The 25,427-nt window shown below is 34.7% G+C and overlaps 5 protein-coding genes across 7 annotated transcripts; all 5 read left to right on the plus strand.

The window, feature by feature from the left end:
- The first annotated feature begins 296 nt into the window (after positions 1-296).
- On the plus strand, positions 297-5,178 carry LOC145631820 (quillaic acid 3-O-glycosyltransferase CSL1-like). Its single transcript, XM_081684008.1, has 8 exons — positions 297-896; positions 1,584-1,676; positions 2,756-2,878; positions 2,973-3,185; positions 3,312-3,411; positions 3,504-3,686; positions 3,833-4,176; positions 4,288-5,178. The coding sequence occupies exons 1-8, from the start codon at positions 315-317 to the stop codon at positions 4,768-4,770; spliced, it is 2,121 nt and encodes a 706-aa protein (XP_081540134.1). The 5' UTR covers positions 297-314; the 3' UTR covers positions 4,771-5,178.
- Positions 5,179-5,513: 335 nt separating this feature from the next.
- Positions 5,514-9,053, plus strand: LOC145631823 (uncharacterized). Its single transcript, XM_081684013.1, has 2 exons — positions 5,514-7,353; positions 9,024-9,053. The coding sequence occupies exon 1, from the start codon at positions 5,636-5,638 to the stop codon at positions 7,346-7,348; it is 1,713 nt and encodes a 570-aa protein (XP_081540139.1). The 5' UTR covers positions 5,514-5,635; the 3' UTR covers positions 7,349-7,353; positions 9,024-9,053.
- LOC145631822 (quillaic acid 3-O-glycosyltransferase CSL1-like) lies at positions 9,024-12,823 on the plus strand. The gene is made up of 8 exons (XM_081684012.1): positions 9,024-9,636; positions 9,888-9,992; positions 10,441-10,578; positions 10,702-10,914; positions 11,001-11,100; positions 11,308-11,489; positions 11,575-11,922; positions 12,121-12,823. Exons 1-8 carry the CDS (start codon positions 9,031-9,033, stop codon positions 12,661-12,663), a joined length of 2,235 nt encoding a protein of 744 aa, XP_081540138.1. The 5' UTR covers positions 9,024-9,030; the 3' UTR covers positions 12,664-12,823.
- Positions 12,824-13,466: 643 nt separating this feature from the next.
- LOC145631821 (quillaic acid 3-O-glycosyltransferase CSL1-like) lies at positions 13,467-18,753 on the plus strand. 3 transcript variants are annotated; one of them, XM_081684010.1, is made up of 9 exons: positions 13,467-13,633; positions 15,251-15,628; positions 15,733-15,843; positions 16,381-16,527; positions 16,670-16,882; positions 16,967-17,069; positions 17,235-17,410; positions 17,514-17,861; positions 18,001-18,753. In XM_081684010.1, exons 1-9 carry the CDS (start codon positions 13,562-13,564, stop codon positions 18,550-18,552), a joined length of 2,100 nt encoding a protein of 699 aa, XP_081540136.1. In that variant the 5' UTR covers positions 13,467-13,561; the 3' UTR covers positions 18,553-18,753. The 3 variants fall into 3 exon arrangements, with proteins under 3 accessions (XP_081540136.1, XP_081540137.1, XP_081540135.1); XM_081684011.1 differs by lacking the exon at positions 13,467-13,633 and adding an exon at positions 13,679-14,620; XM_081684009.1 differs by lacking the exon at positions 13,467-13,633 and having other exon boundaries at positions 14,740-15,628.
- A 3,218-nt stretch (positions 18,754-21,971) lies between these two features.
- LOC145631824 (quillaic acid 3-O-glycosyltransferase CSL1-like) lies at positions 21,972-25,380 on the plus strand. Its single transcript, XM_081684014.1, has 8 exons — positions 21,972-22,746; positions 22,848-22,958; positions 23,112-23,261; positions 23,373-23,585; positions 23,669-23,771; positions 23,921-24,096; positions 24,196-24,543; positions 24,670-25,380. Exons 1-8 carry the CDS (start codon positions 22,138-22,140, stop codon positions 25,219-25,221), a joined length of 2,262 nt encoding a protein of 753 aa, XP_081540140.1. The 5' UTR covers positions 21,972-22,137; the 3' UTR covers positions 25,222-25,380.
- Positions 25,381-25,427: the final 47 nt, after the last annotated feature.

Here is a 25,427-nt window from a genome sequence, read left to right on the forward strand (position 1 = left end):
TTCAATTAAAATAAGCAAACTTAAAAAATAAGCAGGAGAAAAACATATGTTAATTTGAGTAATTAATTATTAGTTATCTCACTAATCATTGTAGTCTAGAAACAAAGGTATGAATGTATGATTAGTGTAGTACACAAATGAAAATGAAACAACTTATTTACCAATATAAAAAGTGAAACTGGTGACTTAGTCTTGTGTCACCCGTGTTCCTCGAGCACATATTCTTCAAGATTTTGGTTTTTTGTACGGAGTATTACTTATATATATATACACAAAAATTAGGAACCAAATAGGAAGACTCATATCATTTCAAAATGGCGGCAACACACATTTGCAAAGTCCAAACCAAAAGAGCCATTATCAACCGTATTCATATCCTCATTCACTCTCTAGCCATTCTTGCTCTCTTCTACTACCGTTTCTCGTCTTTCTCCAACCCTCATATCTCCCTTTTTCCATGGGTATTATTGACTATCGCCGACCTCGTTTTCACCTTCATTTGGGCCATGACTCAGGCCTTCCGTTGGCGCCCCGTCTTGCACGATGTGTCTGGCTATGAGTCCATCAATCCACGCGATCTTCCAAAGATCGATATTTTTATATGCACCGCTGATCCCACCAAGGAGCCTGTGTTGGAAGTGATGAACTCGGTGATATCATCCATGGCGCTCGATTATCCGCCTGAAAAGATGGCGGTGTATTTGTCGGATGATGGTGGTTCTCCTTTGACTAGAGAGGCTATTAAGAAGGCTGTTGAATTTGCTAAGGTTTGGATTCCTTTTTGTAATATGTATGCTATTAAGACTAGGTGTCCTGATGCTTTCTTCTCCGCTTTGGGTGATGATGAAAGACTTCATCGTGATCAAGACTTTAACGCTCAGGAATCACTCCTCAAGGTACGAGTCGTACTATCTCCATTAAATATTAGTTGAGACTTTGAGATAATTGATATATCAAATATAATACTCAAATTATAATTAATACATAATGAAGGTATTATTTTTCTATTTATTTTTGTACGTTTTGCTTTCTTCCACATGCTAATGCATTTTTTTCTTCAATTTTCTATAAATAAATAAGTTAAAGATACCTTTATACTCCATCCGTTAAATACTTACTCCACTTTTCTTTTCCGGCCGTTATGAAAAACAAATTTGTTTCTCACACCCTGAGAAACAAGGAATTTCCATTTTAAATACTTGCTTCATTTTCACTTTTGGAAAGTTTTTACAATATTTAAATTATTTCTCAGGCTTGGTGGACTCAACATAATACTCTCTCTCCTCCTATTCTTCCACTACTTTTGTTTTTTACATTTTTTATTACTTTCTCTAATTTTTTTCTAAAACTCCGCGCATGAAAAAATAAAACAAGTATTTAAAAACGGAGGGAGTAATCAATAAATATGCTTCAAATTTATCTTGAAAATTGTGCACGATTATTTTATTTTATTTTTTGAGGAAAAATGTGTAGTCCTATCTTAGAAATTACACTAAACAATATCTAAAATGTGAAATAGAGTAATAGTACAAATTAACAATTTCAATTGATTTTGACCATTGATTTCTGATCTTGTATTGCAGTCGAAATACGAAGCTTTTAAGAAATATGTGGAGAAAGAAAGCGGTGATATTAATAAATGCACCGTTGTGCATGATCGTGACCCTTGCATTGAGGTGCGTTTCTCTCAATTTTTTAATATTGTCAGTCGTACGGAGTATAAATTTATCATTAAATTATCATTTTTTTATACAATAAAGTACATTAAATCTGAATATTACTCATTCTATTAAATTATTAGTACGAAATTGAATACACTTATGGAATTATGTCATTTAAGTAAAAAAGCAAGCAATTGAATGTTTTTTTTTTTTTTTTTTGGCAGCTGTGAAACAAAATTTAATAATTTATTGCATTTACATCTTGTTATAATTAGAAGGGTAATGCTATAAGTATTAGATACATTCTTGAAATTGTACAAAATTAGAATTTTATGACAAAAACACGCATAAATAAGTGTAAGATATTGGTCACGAAAAATAATCAGTACCTTTAAGGAGAAAATATAAGGCCTTGTTCACTTCACTTTTAAAAAAAAAATAATATTTAGTAAAAATAATTTCAGTTTAGTAAAAATAAGTTTCGTTGAGGAAAAATAATTTCAAATGAGTAAAAATAAGTTCAGTTCAGTATAAATTAGTAATTGTAAAGAAGAAATATAACTAGAATCAGTAAAAAATAATTTCAGTTTCATAAAAAATAATTTCAATTCAGTAAAAATAATTTCAGTTAAGCAAAAATAAGGTGAAGTGAACGAGGCCTAGTGTGTATTTAATGTTTATATGTAGCCAAGGGCTATATATATAACATTTTCCTAATTTGAATGTTCTTAAAAGATGTGATATGATCTATTACTCTACACACACACACACAAAAAAAAAAAAAAAAAAAAGGATATATTCATTTATTTATGGAGTAGAATATGTTTTTTCTAGAGGATGATCCATGTGCATTATGGTCCAATACTCCAATTGACCAATTGCATATAAGAAAATTGTATTCTTAGAAAGCATCATATTTTTGTTTTTTATTTTTTTGTTTTTTATAATTGGATAATGAAAGCAAAGTTATTTTATGCTAAAAGGCCTAAAACTCAGTTGGTATTGTGTAATTGTGTTACATAGATGTAATAATGGTTCGTTTAATAGGAGAATTTAAACTGACAGTTGCATTCTTCACAAAAAAAAAATGTCAGATTATACATGACAGTAAACAGGATGGAGAAGGAGAAGTGAAAATGCCCCTTGTAGTTTATGTAGCCAGGGAAAAGAGACCAGGTCATCCTCATCGTTTCAAAGCTGGAGCCCTTAACGCTCTTGTAAGCAAGTCGAGCTTCATCATATTCAATCTTACTCCGTAATATATTTTATATTGCAATCCATCAACTGATCAAAATTGAACTTAATTGGCAGCTCCGAGTATCAGGTCTATTGAGCAATGCGCCTTACTTATTGGTGTTGGATTGTGATATGTACTGTCATGATCCAACCTCTGCTCGTCAATCTATGTGCTTCCATCTTGACCCGAACATGTCTCCCTCTCTTGCCTTTGTTCAATACCCTCAAATTTTCTACAACACTAGTAAAAATGATATCTATGATGGTCAAGCCAGATCAGCTCATACGGTACACTGCTCTTAGCTTTGGACTAATCGATTTTATACTATAATATTTACATAACTTTATATTTACATAGGCTAAAATGATACTACATTATGTAACATAATGAATTCCAATTTTATTATGGTGCAGACGAAATGGCAAGGCATGGATGGACTCAGAGGACCGGTCTTGAATGGAACTGGGTATTATCTGAAGAAGAAGGCGATATATGGAAGGCCCCATAATGAAGGTAAAATGGAAACCTCTGATGTATATATCATGGAATATGCAATGATATTGTGTATTATAATAATTGGTGACTAAATATTATTGTTTTTGCAGATGAATACCTCATCAATGAACCAGAGAAGGCCTTTGGTTCTTCCACAAAATTCATCACTTCACTCAAAGAAAACTCCAACCAGGATCTTGTCTTGAAGGAATTCACAAACGATTTGTTACAAGAGGCTAGAAATTTGGCTACTTGCACTTATGAAGCAAACTCGCTATGGGGTGTTGAGGCAAGTGTTTGATACTGTACATGGAAAATACTTCTTACTATCGCTGTTTCATATTATTTGCAACAATTAGACATTTTTTAATATGAAACGGAGGTAGTATTTATCATATAAGTATCAAATTCCTGAAAACATTTTCTTACATACAGGTAGGATTTTCGTATGATTGCCTGTTGGAGAGTTCATACACTGGATATCTCTTACATTGTAAAGGATGGAGATCTGTGTATCTTTATCCCAAAAGACCGTGCTTCTTGGGATGCACGACAATTGACATGAAGGATGCAATTGTTCAACTAATAAAATGGACTTCCGGATTACTTGGAGTTGCCATGTCAAAGTTTAGCCCTCTTACTTATGCCATGTCCAGAATGTCTATTTTGCAAAGCATGTGTTACGCGTACATCACGTGTTCAGGTCTTCTTGCAGTTCCACTCTTTATATATGGTGTTGTTCTTCCATTCTGCCTACTCAAGGGCATTCCTGTTTTTCCTAAGGTAAGACTACTCTTCCATTGTGCAACAGAGTACCTGCTGTAACATTATGCTACATTTATGTATTTATGAGGTGAATAGTTAATGATGTTTGTACTGTATGTGACTTTAAAGGTATCGGATCCATGGATGTTGGGTTTCGTGTTTGTATTTGTATCCTCCCATGTTCAACATCTATTCGAAGTGCTAGCAAGTGATCATTCAGTGCAGCAGTGGTGGAATGAGGTGAGAATCTGGATCATGAAAGCGATAACAGCCTGCTTGTTTGGATCAACTGAAGCAATAATGAAGAAGATTGGGATACAGAAAACAACATTCAGATTAACAAATAAGGTTGTGGAGAAAGAGAAGTTGGATAAATACGAGAAGGGAAAGTTCGATTTCTCAGGAGCAGCAATGCTAATGGTTCCTCTCATCATTTTGACTATACTAAATTTGGTGTCGTTCGTTGGGGGACTTGTAAGGGTGATCAACCACAACAACTACGATGATATGTTCGGGCAACTTTTCTTGTCATTTTATCTCCTACTTCTTAGCTACCCTACTTTCGAAGGGATTGTTACAAAAGTTACAGACAAACTTAGAAAGAAGGAATAAGGAGTGATTGAGTAACTGCCTAGTATAGTTTCACTCTACTTCTCTAGATTAGTCCTTGTTTTTGTCTATGTTTATGTTTATTAAGATCAGCAACACTTGTAGACGGTTGCATTTACAATAATAATGAGTTCAATACCGTTTGTTCTGTCCCTCTTGCAAGAACAAGTATATAAATACTTTTCATTAGCCGGTTGCATTGTTGGATTCATATAGTGATATAGATGAATATTTCACCTTTTAAATTTTTTGAACTTACACACTAATGATTTATATCTGGAATTTTGAAACTCTTATGGTTGCTACAACATGTGTTGTTACCGATACTCCATATTTGACTATGGATATTAGTTAGTTATAAAACAAGTTTGATAATGAATTACGATTTATGTATTTAAATTTTATGGTGAATTAATTCCTCTATTGTTTTTCTATTAGGCCTTGTTTACATCACCGTATTTTTGTTGAACTTAAATTATTACTGAAAATATTTTTGCTGAAGTTAAATTATTTTTACAGAAATAGAATTAAGATGAATGAACTGAAATTCTTTTTACTGATTTTCTATTATAATTCTTCTTTATATTTACTACCTTATTGACTCTAAAACCGGCCGAACAAAAAACACCTTAGTAGCAAATCATGTAGAAGTAGGCCCATTATATGAATCATCCACAATTCTCTATTCAACATTGCAAATATTCAAAATTACTCCCCAATTTAAAAATGAAAATGAAATACTCTATTGTTCCTTTAAACTACTCAACAGTGAAAGAAATTTGAAATTCCAGAGAGCGCCAACAACTCCGAACTACGAACGCTCTTTTCAATTCTTCTGATTTCAATTCAACCTCCAAATTTCCCAACAATGGCGTCCTCCAAATCATCAACTCTGAAGCTGGTAATGCAACAAGGTCCTCGTCAAGGCGAAACCCTAGAATTCACCTCCAGATCCACTGTTCGAATCGGCCGAGTCGTCAAAGGCAACAATCTTACCATCAAAGATTCTGGGATTTCCTCCAAACATCTCATCATTCAATTCAACCCAGATTCTGGAAACTGGGAAATCAAAGACCTCGATTCTTCAAATGGTACTATCTTGAACTCCTCTCAGCTTAAACCCCTTTTCCCTTCTGTAATTCAAAATGGGGATGACATTAAAATTGGTGAGCTTACCTCTATTAGGGTTGAAATTGCTGTAATTCAGGAGGAAACTAACAATCGTAGAATTACTAGGAATAGAAAAGCTGCTATTGATTTGGGAACTAAGGTTATTGAGGGTTCCAATTTGGAAATTGGGGATGAAATTGATAACCCTAGTAGGCGACCTGCTTCAAATTCTAGGGTTGGGGATTTGAATGTAGATAGTAGTATGGTTGAACAAATTCCAAAACGGCGCGGAAGAGGGCGGCAGAAGAAAGAGGATGGACATGTTGAGAATTTGGAAGGTGTTATGAGAAAGAGGAACACTAGGAGAGGAGAAGTTGAATTTCTGGGTTTAGAACAGGTAATGCAGCCGAGGAGGACTCGGCGGGGAAAGAATGCTGAGGTTGAAGAAATGCCCATCTCTGTGATGGAGGAAAGCAAGGGGTTGGATGTGGATGTGGATGATTGTAAGGAAGTAGTCGAAAATAACAAGACACGAGGAGGTCGTGGGAGGAAAAAGAAGCCTATTGTTAGGAGTTTAGACAATGTCCTAGATGTTTTACCGGAGGAGAAGATGAATAATCATGAGGTATTAGAAAAGGAAGTTCCTCAGCAGCAGTCTTGTGAAGATATGGAGGGTGATAAAATGAATGTGCAGGTTTTAAAGGTGGAGCTTTCTGAACAAGAGGGAGGTGCTCCGTCTTTGAAAGAGCAGGATTTTGCAGAAACGATGGATGAGACTACTCAGCAGGAAAATGGTCTATGTGGTATAGAGGGTGATGCAATGTTGGATGATCGGAGAATGGAAGAAACTGAAGCTGTTGAAGATGTTGTTTTGGAAGAAGAAGTGAATTCTGAGGTGTTGGGGAAGGAATTGCCAGAACAGGTGGTGAATTTAAGGCAGCAACCTTGCATAGAAGGGATGTATGCTAGTACTGAGCAAAATGTACTAGATGATAAGACAAATGCACAGTTTTTGGAGGGGGTGGTTCTTGATCAGGATGGAGGTGCTCAATGTGTGAGAGAGCAACATTGTGCGGAGGAAGGTGCCCAACAGGATGGCAGTCCGGTTGGCGTTTCTCATGTTGAGGAAAGGGTTTGTAATGGAGTAGAGATTGATGTAGTGCTGAATGATGAAGTGCTGAATGATGGGAGAGTGGAAGAGTCAGATATTGAAGAGATTGTTAAAGAGTCAGAGGTTAAGTGTTATGATAGAAGTAAAGAGGCCACTATTGTGCCCGACCTGGAAAAGATGACTCTAGGGGAATGGTTTGATTATTTGGAAGTATATTTGCCTAAGCAGATTTATGCTGCCACAGATGAGATCATTGAGGTCATGCAAAAGAGAGCAAAGCAGTTTGATGAATTCATGTTGCAGCAACAGAAAGAGAAAAAGACTGCCTTTGGCTTTGGAAAAGATGACGACTTAGATTAAATATGGTAAAATTTAAGGTTCTTAAGTATTGATGTACATTCAGTTTCTTGTTAAATTTTTAGAAATCATTACAAATTATCTAATGCTACAGAGCTTTCTTTTGATTTTGTTTCTCCCTTTAGATGTTTTGTATTTTGGCAAATGGTATGCTTTTTTTTTGACATGCCAACTTTGTTTATGTGGATGACTAGATTAGATCTTATGCGCTCTGTAAATTGGGCATCTACGTAAACGTCTTAAAGAGACATAGCTAGGTGTGTGTGTGTTAGATAAAAGTCATATATGGTTTGAATAAAGTTGATTACACATAATGTTTTATAAATGCAACAAAGGTTTATATCTTGTAACAATGATTGAGTAGTGTCAGTTTTACTTCAAATTACAGTAGACCGATTGATTAATTTTGCAGATGACTATATTTTGTCTGATCGATAAAGGAGCATATGAATGAATTACTTGAATTCCATGAAACTTACGCTATGTTTGGATAGAGAGAAATGGAGGGAAAGGAAGAGAGGAGAAATGGAGGGATGCATTCTCCCTTGTTTGGATATCTAATGTAAGGAGGGAAGGGGAGGGAATTGGAGTGATCTATTTTTCTTCCACTTTTAATAAATCAAATCTCTCCATTGTTGGAGATATTTGGAAGGAGAATGGAAGGTCTCCTTCTCCCTCCCTTCACCTCACCTCCCTTTCCCTTCCCTCTTTTTCCTTCCCCTAGACAGATTGGTAACTGCTTAATTACCTTGCAGAGGCACTAGAGATCAGATGAGTAATTGAATATGATGTTATACAAAGTTTGATGCAAATTAATCAATCAAAGCCTTAATCTCATAAGTGGGTTTGATGCAAATATGTGAAGTATAAAAAGCAAGCCAAGTTTTGAATTATTATTGGATATTTACTTGGAGAAATCTTTTCTATAGTCATTTATTTTCTCCTTATTATCAGGAGTAGTTTACACTTTTACATGTTTATACATACAGGCATACAGCTCATCAAATTGTTTTGCAGATCTTCTGTAGAGCTGCAATTCTGCAAAACAATTTCTTTTACTAATTCTTTTTTTTTAGATAATCTTTAATTCGTTTTTAAACTCCTGGTAAGCGAGTAGTAGACTAGTCCCAGGGTATGTGCAAGAAGGCCTCTTTTTTTTTTTTTCCTTCCCTTTTTCTTAATGTCATTTGGTGCTTACATTCTTTCAGATTTTTGTCCCTCAAAAATTGATATTTTATCCGTTCTCTGCCAATAAATTAGCTCCAATTCTTTTCTATGCAGAATTGCAGACTGCTGATAGTTATCAAGTTATGCTCTACTTTCCATATTCTTTGTATACATTCCAAATCCTTCCAATCAATTTGGTTTCTTTCTGTCTTAATTATTGGAATTATATATTTTAATTCAATATAAAGTTGATGTTAACTTGTTCCTTTGAAAATTCAACCTCCTAATTATACTTTTGTCTTCCCATGCATTTTATATTATATTTTTTGGGGCCCTCACCACTTTTGGGTTTACATCTCTTTCAACAAGTCTTATTCTAATTTGGGATCCAAAGTTGGTTTATGTCTTGGTCCCCTTTCTAGAATTGGAAGCATTATATCTAAGTTGATTCATTCTGGTTGATCATGCTATTTAATGACCTTAATGTGTGCCAAAACAACCAGGAGTCCAGAAGAGCAATGGAGAACTCTCACACTCATGCTACTTCTCTTCACCACTGCCATGTTCATAAACTAAAGGCAGTTCTCTATATATTACATTCTCTTTCACATTTCCTGGCCATAGTTGCCATTTTCTATTACAGAGCAATCTTTTTCCTTGACAAAGCTGGTTTTAAATTGATTCCTTTCTTACTTTGGTTTGTACTATTTGCTGCTGAGCTTCTCTTGTCATTTATTTGGTTCCTCAAGCAGCCATTCTACTGGTGGCCCGTGACTCGGACCGTCTTCACGGAGAGCCTGCCTAAGGATGAAAAATTACCTGGAATCGATATTTTTATATGCACAACTGATCCTAAGAAGGAGCCGACCTTTGAGGTCATGAATACTGTTATTTCTGCCATGTCTTTGGATTATCCTGCTGAGAAATTAAGTGTTTATTTGTCTGATGATGGGGGTGCCTCTTTGACATTGAATGGTATAAAAGAGGCTTGGGTATTTGCAACATGGTGGTTGCCTTTCTGTAGGAGGTATAATGTTAAAACAATTTGTCCTCGGGCTTATTTTGAGAAGCCAGAGGAGGCAAGTCAGAGCAGGGAATTCGTTGAAGATAGAAACACACTTCAGGTATGGCTTATAAATAAACACTTCTCTCCTGACAATTTACAAATACTCCATGATCTCTGTTTCTTCAATAGTACATCTCAACTTTCAAACAGTCAAGCTAATACAAGTATGATGCTTTGTAAATTTATTTATATTGTTCAATACTTTACCTTTATACTGCTTCTAATTGAACCGCTGCTACTTAATTGTTGAAATTAGTTAAAACACATGTAATGCTCAATAGTCACCATACTTGTAAACAAATTGTGTAGGAAAAATACAAGGCTTTCAAGTTGCGAGTTCAAAGGAAGTCAGTCGCCGATGAGATCAATGATGATTCTAAGAGAAGTGCTCAGGATCATCCGTCGAATGTTCAGGTTGATTTCTTGTTTTTAAATGTTGTACACTTACCTTGTCTGTTTTTTTAATATTTGGTTCCTTCAATTATTGTTTATATTCGTATAATTTTATGCATTTTAAAATAGCAAGTATTACCATAGAAACTTGTTAAAACCTTGCAAAGATTAAGGGGTAATATTAGCTTGGTTGAGCTAAGCTTGTTTAAACAATTTCAAGGTTGGCAATGATAGAGGCGTTTCCCAGTCTTATTAATTACAGTATTAGGTACACTCTGTTAAAACTTATTTTATTCAGCACTATACTAAAGGAGTAGGTTGAATAATTTGTGATGTAGGCGCACTTTGACTAAACAGTTGGTATATGGACATAAAGACTAGTAATATATGTCAATTAGTTTTACATTTTATTTACAACTTCAATTTTTGAATTGATGATGTTAAAGTCTCTATGTCTATGTTGTTGCAGGTGATAGATGGGAAGGTTATGGAAGAAGATACTGCAACTAATCCAGAACATGTAGTGATGCCTTCCCTTGTATATGTTGCCCGTGAAAAAAGACGTTCTCATCCTCATCACTTTAAGGCCGGAGCTCTTAATGTTCTAGTATGATTCTAGCACTTTCATAAAACCTGTCTTTGATGCAACCATTGTTCTTAAGGATGTAGTGAGAAATTTAGCCTGAATTTCCTTATACGTATCCATTTAATGTAGTTATTGGAATTGCAGCTCAGGATTTCTGCCACATTGAGCAATTCTCCTTGCATTCTAGTTCTAGACTGCGATATGTACTGCAACGACTCGATTTCAGCTCGACAAGCGATGTGTTTCTATCTTGATCCCAAGATATCACCTACTTTAGGCTGGGTTCAATACCCCCAAGTATACCATAATGTTAATAAAAATGACATCTATGACACTCAGATGAGATTCCTATGGAAAGTAAGCCGATCAATCTATGGTTATGTTATCTGTATTTCAGTTAATCTTCAGGGAAGAAGTTTTTGGTTTTGCTCACTGTATTTCAGGCTTTTTGGCCAGGGGCAGATGGACTTCAGGGGCCAGTGATATCTGGTACTAATTTCTACGTCAGCAGGAAGGCTTTGTATGGCATCAATATATATGATGGTCTGTTTGTAAGCCTCTTCTACTTTTGTTTTTGTGTTTTAACTATTGTATCAGTTAAAGCAAGATTCCATGAATACTAATTGATGGTTCAGATTTTGAGAAGTTATGTGTTTGGGACTTGATTTTAGAATCCCCTTAAATTGCCTTACCTCTAAGCCTCCTTATATTGTATCTACTTCTCACTGATAGTATCAAATTGTATTGTAGGTAATGAAATAATAAAGGAAGCAAAAAATATACTTGGTCCTTCCACTGAGTTCATCAAATCACTACGACAAAATGACATGCCTAGTGAAATCAAGCACAGTGAGCTTTGCACTGCTCCAGTACAAGAAGTCCAGTATTTAGCCTCATGTACTTATGAAGAAAATACTAAATGGGGTGAAGGGGTAAGTATGTAGAAGCGTAGAACCCAGTTTTAATGAGTAAGAAAACTGAGAAAAAGATCATCATAAGTTATTTATTCATGTGCAGGCTGGTTTTTGGTATAAAAGTGTGGTGGAAGATGCAATGACAGGTTATATGTTGCAGAGCAAAGGGTGGAGATCAGTTTATTTGAATCCACCTAGGCCACAATTTCTAGGTTCTGCTACGACTAACCTCGATGAATATTTAATTCAATTTACCAGATGGATCTCAGGACTTGCTGAAATTGGGCTTTCAAAATATTGCCCCCTTGTCTACAGTCCGTCAAGAATGCAACTTTTTCATCGGATATCTTCATCCTGGGTCGTCTTATACAGTTTTGATTTTATAGCAGTTTGGTGTTTTGTTACCATTCCTCTGATTAGCTTCCTCTATGGTGTTTCATTATACCCTAAGGTAAATACTACTTATGTAGGTTGTGTTACTTGTGTATTTGATATATTTAAGTTTTTTTTTTTTTTTTTTTGAAGAAGATATATTAAAGTTTTTGATTAATAAGTCAACTCTGTAATAGTAAGATTAATTATATGTGCTCTGAAGTAGGAGTATTGCATGTTTAAACACTTAACTAAAGAAATTTAAATTTGTATGCAGGTGTCAGACCCATTTTTCATAGCATTTGGATTTGTGTTTATATCATCCTTGGTGAAGCATCTATGTGAAGTTGTTGACACGGGAGGGTCAGTAAGAACATGGCTAAACGAACAAAGGATTTGGAAAATAAAATCGCTTACATGCTTTAGTTACGGAGTTGCTGATTGTGTGATGGCGAAACTCGGGCTTCGAGAGGCAAGTTTCATACCTACTAATAAAGCTGAGGACAGCAATAAAGCTAAGTTATATGAAATGGGGAAGTATGACTTTAGCACATCAAACATGTTTCTTGTTCCGTTAGTGAGCGCCGTCTCCTTAAACCTGTGTTGCTTTGTGGGAGGAGTTGCAAGAGTTATTGGTGTGGGTAATTGGGTAGAAATGTTTGGTCAGGGAATTCTCTCATTATATGGGTTGATAATCAGTTATCCAGTGTTGGAAGCCATGTTAGTTAGACAGGACAAGGGTTGCATTCCATTGTCTGCTATTTTAACATCTTCCTTCTTTGTTGTGCTTTCCATCACCTTTGGATATTTTATCTTCTAATTACCCTAAAAGGATTAGTTCCTTATTTTTTGTAAGTTATTAAAAAAAAAAAAATTGTCGGCTATTTTATGTAGTCATTGTTTCTGTTTGGTGTAATTAAAGGCAAATTAGTGATTAATAAAATGATTAAGGACAGGAGTACATGGTTTGGATTGCTGAAGTAGAATATCCCCCATTTAATTGCTTTTCCTGTAAAAAAAAAACATGCGTATTTTTAATCAAAATGTTTGTGACATTAATAAAAATGTTGTTAGATGAATATTAAAAATTCATGATTACAAATACAAACAGAAAAGGACGTATAACAACAGCTACAATTGAGTTGTACTGTATTTGAAGTTTGTCCACTTTACTAAGTTATCAACGTGACTAATAGAGTTATATCTGCAATGTCCTTGGAATACCCTGCCTTAATGTACGATGCATAAAATCTCAAGACACGTTTATTTTAAGGAGGAATAGTGATGAATGTTCATCATCTTGATGTCAGACTAATTTTATGGACTTGATTCACCATATAAATTTACTACCTACAGTTTGTTACTTGCATGTAGTTAAATTGTACGTATTACATACATCTTACAGTATGTATAAGTAGTCATAACCAATATGAAATTGATTATTGTTTATAATTGTACGATGATGAGTGATATCTGATACATGCATGTAGGAGAACTATGAGGCTTTGAAGCAGCAAACAGATGAGGTGATGTTTCTAGTGACAATCGTCATCTGATGGATCCACCACTGCTTGTTTAGGACTTCAGGTTCTCCTTATCTTTTACTTGTTTTTAACTACGCTACTCACACTCGCACCCACACATTCCATCTGTGATCTGTGACTATCCTTTTTTCTGAAATCTATATGAAATGACATACATTTCACACTTGGTCATAAATGTCAATTATTGAACTTCAATTTTTTTGCATGGACTGTGCTATTTGGAAGAAAAGTGAAGGGGGAAACAAGGTAAGGAGATAATAACTATAACTCAACTATATTCACAATGTTAATAGATGTGCTTGGAAGAAGGTATAGGTTTCTAACACTTACATATTCAAGTGTACGTACATATTTGTATAAAAAGGCTACATTCTTAAAGATTTCATCATTTAAAACTATTGATGCACCAGATGATAATAAGCGAGAATTCTATGTAAGATGCTGCAACCTTAAACCCTGAATATATAGCACTAGTACTAGTATATCTGTATATGAGATGCCTCTTCTCTGTATATAGCCTATTCTCATATAATACACATTGCTTTGTGAGATGTATCTTCAGAATATATTAACAGTTTTGTGTTTTGCTGTCATTCCATCCTTGTGTTTATTCTATGAGTCTATGGCATCCACTTAAATTGATGTTAAAATTCGGAATACAATTTTATCATATAAGAGTACATAATGAATGGTAATGTAATACCTATCTTACAAGCAGTTGGTTTTGGTAGAATGAAAGTTAAAGTCATGTGATCTTAAAACAGAATACTTCATAGTTGATAAACAAGCACCCTGCCCCATATGACTGACTAGTTTTGGTGGGTTGTACTGTTAAGGCATATTCAGTGATTCAGTTTTAATCTTCTAGATTGTTAAAAAAAATGAAAAAATTAGGTCCACATATATATATATTAAATTGAGAGTTGCCTGGCTGGCTAAATAATGAGTGGAATGGAGTATATGTTGTATTTTTGTATGTATGTATCAATCACAGTAGATATCCAAGTACAATACAAACTTGGACGTATAACTGATAATTCAGATAGAGCGAGGCATGCATTGGCATGGATTTGTATGTCATAGCTCGCGTGACTCGCGTCGTAAATATCTCATTCCATCTCATCTCATCTCATCTTCAAAGACAGCAACTACACAGGAGTTGAGTTTTATTACGTAATCAATGATGAATAGCTCCTCCTCTACTTAAGCCAGTCTCTTTCTTTTTAATCTGAGGTAAAACTCAACTAGCCAACTTTATTACTATGAAGTATCTGTCTTATTCTAGTACTCCCTCCGTCCCTTAATACAATGTCTCTTTTGAGCATTTATTCCTCACATAATAAAGAGAAAGAGACATTGTATAAAGGGACGGAGGGAGTATTTTTTATGAGTGCTATTATACATAGAGTGTCAAACTTTTTAGACCATATCTTTTCACCTTAATAATTAAGATAATAAGATTTGTCTTCATGCAATTCACGGCATTTTCAGCACCTTCATTCTCTACTGTTTTCATTCATCCATTTTATAGAGTGATTGTCATAGACGGCACTACTACTTAGTTAAGACCGCCTTTACGGAACTCACAACCTCTTCATATATTTTATCACTCTCTTAGTACTCACTTCAATTTCCTCAAGTAAAAATACAATGGAAAAGTCTAAACTTCATGATTGGCATGTTCACAAAGTAAGGGCATTGCTTAATAGAAGTTATGCCTTATTACATGTCCTGGCTACTACACCCATTTTCTACTTAAGAGCTGTCTATTTTTTTGGTCATTCAAATAATGCGGTGCCTTTGCTCCCATGGCTCTTGATATTTGCTGCTGAAATCCTTTTCTTTTTCTCATGGATCTTTAAGCAATCCTACTACTGGCGTCCTCTCACTAGGACCGCCTTTCCTGAGAATCTGCCTGTGGATGAACAACTGCCCAAAATCGACGTGTTTGTATGCACTGTTGATCCTGTCAAAGAGCCTACACTTGATGTTATGAATACAGTTATATCTGCTATGTCATTGGATTATCCTGCTCATAAATTGAGTGTTTATGTATCTGATGATGGAGGTGCTTCTGTCACTTTGGATGCTATGAAACATGCTTGGGTCTTTGCCACGTGGTGGTTACCGTTTTGTAAGAGATATAATGTTCTACCAATTTCTCCTAAAGCTTTTTTCCAACAACATTTCCAACCACAATCTCAAAACACTCGTTTTATTCAAGATTTTAAGCTACTTAAGGTTAGTTCTTAATTTCCCCTGCTTTTCAAGTATTTTTAAAATTTTGTTTAGTTCTTACTAAAAACCTTAAGCTAATAATGTAGTGTGTGTGACTGTACGTGCAGGAGAAATATGAGGAATTCGAGGAACGAGTGTGCAGCTGGAAGGAAAGACAAGGTGGTATTAACGAGAACAACGCTAAGGGAAGTGCTCAAGATCATCCACCAATTATTCAGGTTTATTTTCATCATCTTATTTTCTTCTTCTTTCATGATTATTGAGGGCTAAACTTCATGTGCTAACATGGCCCATTTTAGCTTTTACAAAAGTTACAATAATGTCGATTATCATATGTCATATTCTTAACCAAAAAAAAAGATATGTTATTAATGTCAGTATCTGTTGAGATATCAGGTATATTAAGGAAAATATATTGTTTGTGACATGTTATTAATGTCCAGTATTAATTTACCTTGATATGATTTACTAATTAATATGTGTAGGAGATTTGATATTTATCACAAACTTTTCATTGAGATAACGGTTCTCTCCACCTCACTTTTGCTGAACTAAAATCATTTTTACTGAAATTGGATCCATGTACGTAGCTAGAGATAGTACTAGACTACTAACTAAGGCATTAGCTTACTCCTATCCATCTAATTTTCAAAAGAATGTTGTAATTTTTACTGTATATGATAACAGGTAAATGTGTAGTATGTTGAATTAATTATAATTGTTGTATTTATATGTATGTTGTGTTGGTGTGGCAGGTGATAAATGAGAGTTTTGTAGGAGATGATGACAATGTTGCAACAACAAACCCGGAAAACATCAAAATGCCCTTCCTTGTGTATGTAGCTCGTGAGAAACGACCTTCTCATCATCATCACTTCAAGGCCGGAGCTCTTAATGTTCTGGTAAAATTACACTACTTCCAATATATACTTATCATACGTCTTAGACCATAATAAATAAAATTGCAAAAGGGTATAGGCGTATGGAAATCTAATTGGCAAATTTTTCTTTTTGTTTGTTTATATGTTTGGGCCGGGGTTGCAGCAAAGGGTTTCCAGCATATTGAGCAATGCTCCTTACATACTGTTCCTAGACTGTGACATGTACTGCAACGATTCAAGTTCAGCTCGTCAAGCTATGTGTTTTTATCTTGATCCTGAGATAAACCGTTCAATAGCTTATGTTCAATACCCTCAGAAATTTCATAACATTAATGAAAAGGACATTTATGATAGTCAGATGAGAGCAATATGGCCTGTAAGTATACATATATCAATATTTGTACACGCTAAATTAATTTGTTGTACGTTGATTAAGCTTAATAAGCGCGCAATGTTTCAGATAATCTTTCCAGGGACTGATGGAATTCAAGGACCAATACTATCTGGTACTAATTTTTACATCAACAGGAAGGCCTTGTATGGCTTTAACATCTCTGCAGCTGGTGTGTCTGCTTTTAACTCCTCTTCTTCTTCTTTATTTTTTTAAATTTTTTTTGGTGGAGCCTAATTAATTAAGCTAGCTCATGAATTAATTATTTTATTAACTAACATGCTCTAATTAAGATGAGTTGATGAGCGGATTTTTGTTGAACCATTAATTTATGCAGGTAATGGCAACATAAATGAGCTCAGACATACTATTGGTTCTTCAAATCTACTCATCAAATCTCTTAGCCAAATCGACGAGCCTAATTATTCAAGTAAATTTTCCTCTGATTCTCTACAAGAGGCTCAATTCTTAGCTACTTGTGTCTACGAAGAGGACACAGAGTGGGGTAAAAAGGCAAGTATTTCATTTTCTTAAAGTCTGATCTTGCATAATTTTTACCATTGTTGAGACTACTAATTAATCTCAACGGAGGCTGGGTTGTTACGTGTATGTGCAGGTTGGTTTTCAATATGACACAGTGGCAGAAGATGTGATGACGGGTTTTCTATTGCACAGCCAAGGGTGGAAGTCGGTTTACTTAAATCCACCAAGGCCACAGTTCTTAGGTTCTGCCACTATTAATCTCAACGAAACATTAATTCAATATTGTAGATGGACTACAGGCCTTCTTCAACTTGGTCTATCCAAGTATTGCCCTCTTTTTCACATTTCACCCAAAATGCCAATCCTTCAGAGGTTGATTTATTCCTGGGTTGCCTTTTTCCCTCTTGATTTCCTGCCCATTTCGTGTTTTGCTATCATTCAACCACTTTGTTTCTTCTATGGCATACCTTTGTACCCCAAGGTACGTTACATAATGATTATAAGCATTACATAATAGACTTAGACTTCTCGAGCTATGCATTACTGTATAGTAATGAAGCAATTTACGAGTCCATATTTTTTTGTGTTTGATATTGTGTGTGCTCCATTGATACATGCAGGTCTCAGACCCATTCTTCATACCATTTGCCTTTGTATTCATAGCATCACATTTAAAGCATCTATATGAGACCTTTTTTTGTGGAGGCTCAGTAAATGCATGGTTGAACGAGCAAAGGATTGTGGTGATAAAGGGTCTTACATGCTATGTTTATGGCACTCTTGACTTTGTTATGGAAAAGTTGGGGATTCACGAGACAACCTTTATGCCTACCAATAAAGCCGGAGATGATGATGCAAGTAAATGGTACCTAAATGGGAAGTTTGACTTCAGAACATCGAACATGTTTCTTGTTCCAATTGTTACAGCAGTTACCTTGAATCTTTCTTCCTTTGTTGTTGGAGTTGCAAGAGCTATAGTCACTCAGAGTTGGGATACATTGTTTGCTCAAGCATTCTTCTCATTTTACATATTGATCATCAGTCTTCCTGTGATTGAGGGCATGCTGTTAAGGAGGGACAAAGCGCGTATTCCTCTGCAGACTACTTTGAAATCAACTCTATTGTCTTGGTTCGTCTTGGGTTTAGGATACTTGATCATGGTAAGGCATTAATGGAAAGGGTTCGTTTACCCAAATGTAGCCATATACATGATGCCTTTTTTTTATTCCTTGTTTTTTTTTTTTTTTTTGTCATGTGTTCATTAGTGGATCCAAAATATTTGATATGGATGTACGAAATTAAGGTTGATAATAAGGCAAAGTTGTAAGTGGATCATTATCATTTTGCCAACTTAAATTTGAGTAATTAATTAATTTCACTTTTGTATTAGTCTTTATTTGCGTGTATGATTTAACCATCCTCTGGTGATAATGTCTATAAATAAGTAACTCTCTAGCGTAAGAAAGCATGAATTCATGAATAAATAAGCTGGTCTCTTTGGTTTTAACCAAATATAAGTACTTCATAACAAGTGAACTGATCTAGTGGGCTCGGTTTTGTTTATAACTAGGTTAGTTCCCGTGCCTTGCACGGAAATTTTCAATAACGAAATTTTCAATAACCATTTTAAAACTATCGTTATAATTTATAATCAAACAAAATAAAATCTAAAAATATAGTTGACAAATTTTGATCAAAATAAGGGATTACAGGTATAAAATGTGTAAAAAGTTATCAAACTTATGTTAAGAATGTCTTTTTTATAGCTATAAAAATATTTTGTGTTAAAGATATGTCAATTTTTTTTATTTTTTATTTTAAGTAATTATATTGTATAAATTTAGAGAGCTATATTTGTATAAGATTTGTTTCTTAAAAAAAAAAAAAAAACTAAGGACACACCAGGAAATGACACATGTCATTGCTGGTGTCTTTTAGTATATAGTTATTGATTGATAAAAGTACCTATGAGATCAGTTAGATTCTATAGGCTGCTCTTTGTTATAAGTTTTTTTTTTTTTTTTTTTTTTTTTTTTTTTTTTTTTTTTGGGGGGGGGAGGGGGGATGGGAGTTCAATTGTACATCTATGTATATAAGTTAAGTTATGGAGAAGTATGTCCAAGTTTAGTGCAATGAGGTTTAATCCAAGGCTAACACAAAGTAGAGCAAAGATTAGAGGAGAAAACACTTCATAGATTTGAAATAATCATCTGGATTAAGAGAGAAATTTTCATTAAGGTTTGCAAATAAGCAAAGTTGTTCCCAAAAGCAAGCTTAGGCTCTTAGCTCCATTTAAAGACTTTATAAACACACCTATAGTCAGTCTTAAGAACCCTTAACTTTACACCCCTTGGATTACAAATTAAAAGCCAAGATTAAAGCTAGCAAAAATAAGAATAAAAGAACAAGTCGTTTGTCCAAAATATTGGGGCTGAAGCGGCCGTTCTAAAGAGTAGGAGCGGGGGGTGCTCCTCACTTAAGTCAAAACGTGAACCGATGACAATAATAGGAGTAGGCGCTCCAAGGCTAGAGAGCTCAACTTCAAACATTCAAAACTTCTTCATTTCTTTCTCAAATTAAGCATTTGATTTATCTTTTGTTCGGACTCTTTTTTCATCTCCAATTTGAATCATTTGAAAATTCCTTGTCATAAAGAACATATGACAAATTAAATTTGAGTAATGCATTGACAAGGTTTCTCTTTTGGCTGACAAGGTTTCTCTTTTGGCTAACACATAGAATCCTTGGAGCTTTTAAGCAAACAAAATATTACTCGAGTTTGATGATGATCAATCCCCAGAGGTGATTGCCAAGTAGTTTAGCACAACTATGTGTCACTCTTTCAACTTCTTCCACCAAGTTCCATGCACCCGCATCAATGTCACCCTGCATTTAAATTCTCAAACATTTCTTACTCCATACTTCATTATTATGTCCAACGTATCCATTTTTGTCACATAAACATTGTCCTTTTTGTAAAAACTCAATAAAATATTCGATTTAAATTAACTTAACGTTACAATTATCTATATATGTTTATCTTTACACTTAAATCACCAATAATGTACCTAGCCATACTTTCTTGAGCTTATAAGCAAATGATTTTGGTAGAATGCATGAAACGTGATGTTGAATTAGAATAGTTGATTTGTGGAGGTTGTTCAGTGATGCACTTGTAACCTTGAAGATTATTGTATAAAAAATTGGACCATTTTTTGAAAGTTGGCTGACTGGTTTCAGCCACTGCTAAATAATCAACTAGCTGTCAAGTTCAAGTACAACCCAAACTTGGAAATATAACTAACGACATTTCAATTCAGAGGCATGCATTGGATTTTTATGTCATACCTTATTTTCTACCAGTAATTTCTAACAATTCCTCACGTGATTGGCGTCATCTCATAATCAAAGACAACAACTACACAATGTACCTACGAGGTTATGGTCATTCATGATAAACAGGGGCGAAGCTAGGATTTTAAAGCTTTAGGGGCCGAGTAACACATTAATAAAAAAAATAATGTGAAAATAGTTTAATAAATTAATTGTGCGGGAAAAAAAAATCATTGAATCTTTTTTTTAAACCATGCATTCTACTAAAATATATATTTGTTAGATTATTTTGTATCAGATATCCTAAGTATCACAATTTTCAAAATAATAACATATACTCGTATATCAATCTTGATGATATAAAAACACTTCCTCTATTCTTCTTGCGTATATGCCTGCTTTTATTAACACAAGCTTCATAATATATTTCGTTAATCATCGGTATATCTAATTAAGTGTTTAATTACAACAACAACAACCAAACAAAAAAAAAAAATTAAACATACAAAGTATTAATAAATTGAGATGAATCTAATAAGATCATTTTAAAGTATATTTTATCTTATTTATAAATAGCAAATGACAAACAATTTAGCTTAGATGAATATGGGGAAAAAAATTTAAATGGATCATAATAAAGAAGAATTTTACAAACTATTATAAAAAAAACTAAGGAAAAAAAATTACTGATTGAGTAGTGAAACAAATCAACAATGACGAGCCCTCGGTAATTGGGGTTTCAAAAAGGAAAAAAATTACTAACCTTTGTCACTTAAGGGTGCTTGATCCTAGGATCTAAAACACCAATCAACGGGATTCAAACCACTATGGCAAGTGTTAAGTGCAAGTAAAAGTGTTACAAAAATACTATTTATTCAAAAAATTTATAGGGGTCAGCAACTAAAATAATAAGCCACAAAATTGGGCCATGGGGAGTCGGGCCTCCACCCGCCCCCCATGTAGCTTCGCCTTTGATGACAAGAGTAATTATTGGCATGAACTTCCTCCAACTACACTAGACCGGAGTTGAGTTTTATGACGTAATCAATGATGAATAGCTCCTCCTCTACTTAAGCCAGTCTCTTTCTTTCTTAGAGGTAAAACGTAACTCAACTAGCCAACTTTGTTACGATCTGTCTTATTCTATCTCTTTCTCCCAATTAGTGTACGAGAATTTTTTACTTAGTACAATATTTTTCTTATGATTACTTGTAAACATAAAGTGTCAACCTTTTTAGACCATATCAATTATTAAGATTACAAGCTAAGATTAGTCTTCTTGTAATTCTCATCAATACCTTCTCTACTACTGTATTCATCCATTCATTTCAGTACTATAAATTTAGACCGCCTTTACGGAACACACAACCTCCCCATATATGTTATCACTCTCTTAGTAAACACTTCAATTTCTTAAAAAAATAATGGAAAAGTCTAAACTTCATGATTGGCATGTTCACAAAGTAAGTGCATTCCTTAACAGAAGTTATGCCTTCTTACATATTGTGGCCACTGCACCAATTTTCTACTTAAGAGCTGCTTATTTTTATGATCATACAAATAAAAACCGCGATTTATATAATGTGGTGCCTTTGCTCCCATGGCTCCTGATATTTGCTGCTGAAATCCTTTTCTTTTTCTCATGGATCATTAAGCAATCCTACTACTGGCGTCCTCTCACTAGGACCGCCTTTCCTGAGAATCTGCCTGTGGATGAACAACTGCCCAAAATCGACGTGTTTGTATGCACTGTTGATCCTGTCAAAGAGCCTACACTTGATGTTATGAATACAGTTATATCTGCTATGTCATTGGATTATCCTGCTCATAAATTGAGTGTTTATGTATCTGATGATGGAGGTGCTTCTGTCACTTTGGATGCTATGAAACATGCTTGGGTCTTTGCCACGTGGTGGTTACCGTTTTGTAAGAGATATAATGTTCTACCAATTTCTCCTAAAGCTTTTTTCCAACAACATTTCCAACCACAATCTCAAAACACTCGTTTTATTCAAGATTTTAAGCTACTTAAGGTTAGTTCTTGATTTCCCCTGCTTTTCAAGTATTTTTATTTTGTTTAGTTCTTACTAAAAACCTAAAGCTAATAATGTAGTGTGTGTGACTGTACTTGCAGGAGAAATATGAGGAATTCGAGGAACGAGTGTGCAGCTGGAAGGAAAGACCAGGTGATGTTAATGATAACAAAGCTAAGGGAAGTGCTAAAGATCATTCACCAATTATTCAGGTTATTTTCATTGTCTTTTTTAGCTTAAGTTTTTGGTTGAAAGTTGAAAAGATCCTCTACATCAAATGTCAGTGTCTATTATGATATCAGGCCATGTTACATGATAACATGTAAAATAGTTGTATTTATATGTATGTTGTGTTGGTGTGGCAGGTGATAAATGAGAGTTTTGTAGGAGATGATGACAATGTTGCAACAACAAACCCGGAAAACATTAATAAAATGCCCTTCCTTGTGTATGTAGCTCGTGAGAAACGACCTTCTCATCACCATCACTTCAAGTCCGGAGCTCTTAATGTTCTGGTAAAATTACACTACTTTCAATAATATTCACTTACCATACATCTTAGGGCGTAAGCAATCTAATTAGCAAGTTTTTCTTTTTGTTTGTTTATTACTTTGCACTGTTTGCAGCAAAGGGTTTCAAGCATATTGAGCAATGCTCCTTACATACTGGTCCTAGACTGTGATATGTACTGCAACGATTCAAATTCAGCTCGGCAAGCTATGTGTTTTTACCTCGATCCTAAGATAAATCAGTCAATAGCTTGGGTTCAATTCCCTCAGAAATTCCATAATGTTAATGAAAAAGACGTTTATGATGGTCAGATGAGAGCAACATGGCCGGTAAGTATACATATATCCATACACGTACACGTTAAGTTAATTTCTTGTAAAGTTGAATAAGCTAAACAAAGACGCCGGTTTAGATAATCTATCCAGGAACTGATGGACTTCAAGGACCACTACTATCTGGTACTAATTTCTACATCAACAGGAAGGCCTTGTATGCCTTTGACATCTCTGCAGCTGGTGTGTCTGATTTAACATCCTCTGTTTTTTTTTTTTTTTTTTGGAATTAAATTTTTGGTGGAGCCTAATTAATTAAGCTAGCACATGTTCTAATTATTACATACGTAGTATTAATTAGTTGAATCATTAAATTTCCATTAATTATGCAGGTAATGACGACATAAATGAGCTCAGACATACTTTTGGTTCTTCAAATCTGCTCATCAAATCTGTTAGCCAAATTGATGAGCCTAATTATCCCAATAAGTTTTCCTCTGATTATCTACAAGAGGCTCATTTCTTAGCTTCTTGTGTCTATGAAGAGGACACGCTTTGGGGTGAAAAGGCAAGTATTACATTTTCTTGTTGTCTGATCTTGTACAACTTTTACCAGTATTGACACAACTAGTTAACCTCCACGTTACGTGTATGTGTGTATGAGCAGGTTGGTTTTCGATATGACTCAGTGGTGGAAGATGTGATGACGGGTTATATATTGCATAGCAAAGGGTGGAAGTCAGTTTACTTAAATCCACAAAGTCCACAGTTCTTAGGTTCTGCCACTACTAATCTCAATGAAACAATAATTCAACATTCGCGATGGACTGCAGGCCTTCTTCAACTTGGTCTATCCAAGTATTGCCCTCTTTTTAACACTTCAACCAGAATGCCAATCCTTCAGAAGTTGGTTTATTCCTGGATTGTCTATTATCCTTTCGATTTTCTGCCAAATTCGTGTTTTGCTATCATTCAACCACTTTGTCTCTTCTATGGCATCCCTTTGTACCCCAAGGTATGTTACATGATAACTTCTCAAATTATTTGCTAACATATGTAGCTTTAATGTATAGTGATGTAACAATAATTTACGAGTCCTTGTCTTTTGTTTGACATTGTGTGTGCTTCATGATATATGCAGGTTTCAGACCCATTCTTCATACCATTTGCCTTTGTTTTTATATCATCACATTTGAAGCCTTTATATGAGGCTTTTTTATGTGAAGGGTCAATAAATTCATGGCTGAACGCGCAAAGGATTTTGGTAATAAAGAACCTTACCTCTTATGTTTATGGTACTCTAGACTGTGTTATGGGAAAGCTGGGGCTTCGGGAGACAATCTTTATGCTTACCAATAAAGCCGGAGATGATGATACAAGTAAATGGTACCTAAATGGGAAGTATGACTTCAGAACATCGAACATGTTTCTTGTTCCAATTGTTACAGCAGTTACCCTGAATCTTTCCTCCTTTGTTGTTGGAGTTGCAAGAGCGATTTTCACTCAGAGTTGGGATACATTGTTTGCTCAAGCGTTCTTCTCATTTTATATGTTGATCATTAGTCTTCCTGTGATTGAAGGCATGCTGTTAAGGAAGGACAAAGCACGTATTCCTCTTTCGACTACTTTGAAATCAACTCTATTGTCTTGGTTCATCTTAAGTTTAGGATACTTGATTGTTGTAAGGCATTAATGCTAAGGGTTCACCCAAATGCAGCCATATACATGATGCTTTTGTTTTTATTTTCGTAAGTCTTTTTCTTTTTGTCCGGTGTTAGAACTTCAAAGAAGAAGATCAGATACACTCTTTGCTTCCATCTCAAATTTCCAATTTACTTTAACGTTCAATTTACATGATACAGAGTTAAAGGTTAAATTAAGTTAAGTTATGGAGATGCA

Source organism: Chenopodium album, chromosome 5, assembly GCF_948465745.1.
Source record: "Chenopodium album chromosome 5, dcCheAlbu1.1, whole genome shotgun sequence".
In the NCBI taxonomy this organism is placed as follows: domain Eukaryota; kingdom Viridiplantae; phylum Streptophyta; class Magnoliopsida; order Caryophyllales; family Amaranthaceae; genus Chenopodium; species Chenopodium album.

Bases quoted from the DNA above. Each gene is read 5' to 3' on its own strand.
- LOC145631820 (XM_081684008.1), top strand. From the start codon at position 315: ATGGCGGCAACACACATTTGCAAAGTCCAAACCAAAAGAGCCATTATC. The intron at 3,687-3,832 runs GTGTTTGATACT...ACATACAGGTAG, and splicing joins GCTATGGGGTGTTGAGGCAA to GATTTTCGTATGATTGCCTG. The intron at 4,177-4,287 runs GTAAGACTACTC...GTGACTTTAAAG, and splicing joins GCATTCCTGTTTTTCCTAAG to GTATCGGATCCATGGATGTT.
- LOC145631823 (XM_081684013.1), top strand. From the start codon at position 5,636: ATGGCGTCCTCCAAATCATCAACTCTGAAGCTGGTAATGCAACAAGGT.
- LOC145631822 (XM_081684012.1), top strand. From the start codon at position 9,031: ATGGAGAACTCTCACACTCATGCTACTTCTCTTCACCACTGCCATGTT. The intron at 11,490-11,574 runs GTAAGTATGTAG...ATTCATGTGCAG, and splicing joins ATACTAAATGGGGTGAAGGG to GCTGGTTTTTGGTATAAAAG. The intron at 11,923-12,120 runs GTAAATACTACT...ATTTGTATGCAG, and splicing joins GTGTTTCATTATACCCTAAG to GTGTCAGACCCATTTTTCAT.
- LOC145631821 (XM_081684009.1), top strand. From the start codon at position 15,038: ATGGAAAAGTCTAAACTTCATGATTGGCATGTTCACAAAGTAAGGGCA. The intron at 16,528-16,669 runs GTAAAATTACAC...CCGGGGTTGCAG, and splicing joins CCGGAGCTCTTAATGTTCTG to CAAAGGGTTTCCAGCATATT. The intron at 17,070-17,234 runs GTGTGTCTGCTT...TAATTTATGCAG, and splicing joins CTTTAACATCTCTGCAGCTG to GTAATGGCAACATAAATGAG.
- LOC145631824 (XM_081684014.1), top strand. From the start codon at position 22,138: ATGGAAAAGTCTAAACTTCATGATTGGCATGTTCACAAAGTAAGTGCA. The intron at 22,959-23,111 runs GTTATTTTCATT...TTGGTGTGGCAG, and splicing joins ATCATTCACCAATTATTCAG to GTGATAAATGAGAGTTTTGT. The intron at 23,262-23,372 runs GTAAAATTACAC...CACTGTTTGCAG, and splicing joins CCGGAGCTCTTAATGTTCTG to CAAAGGGTTTCAAGCATATT.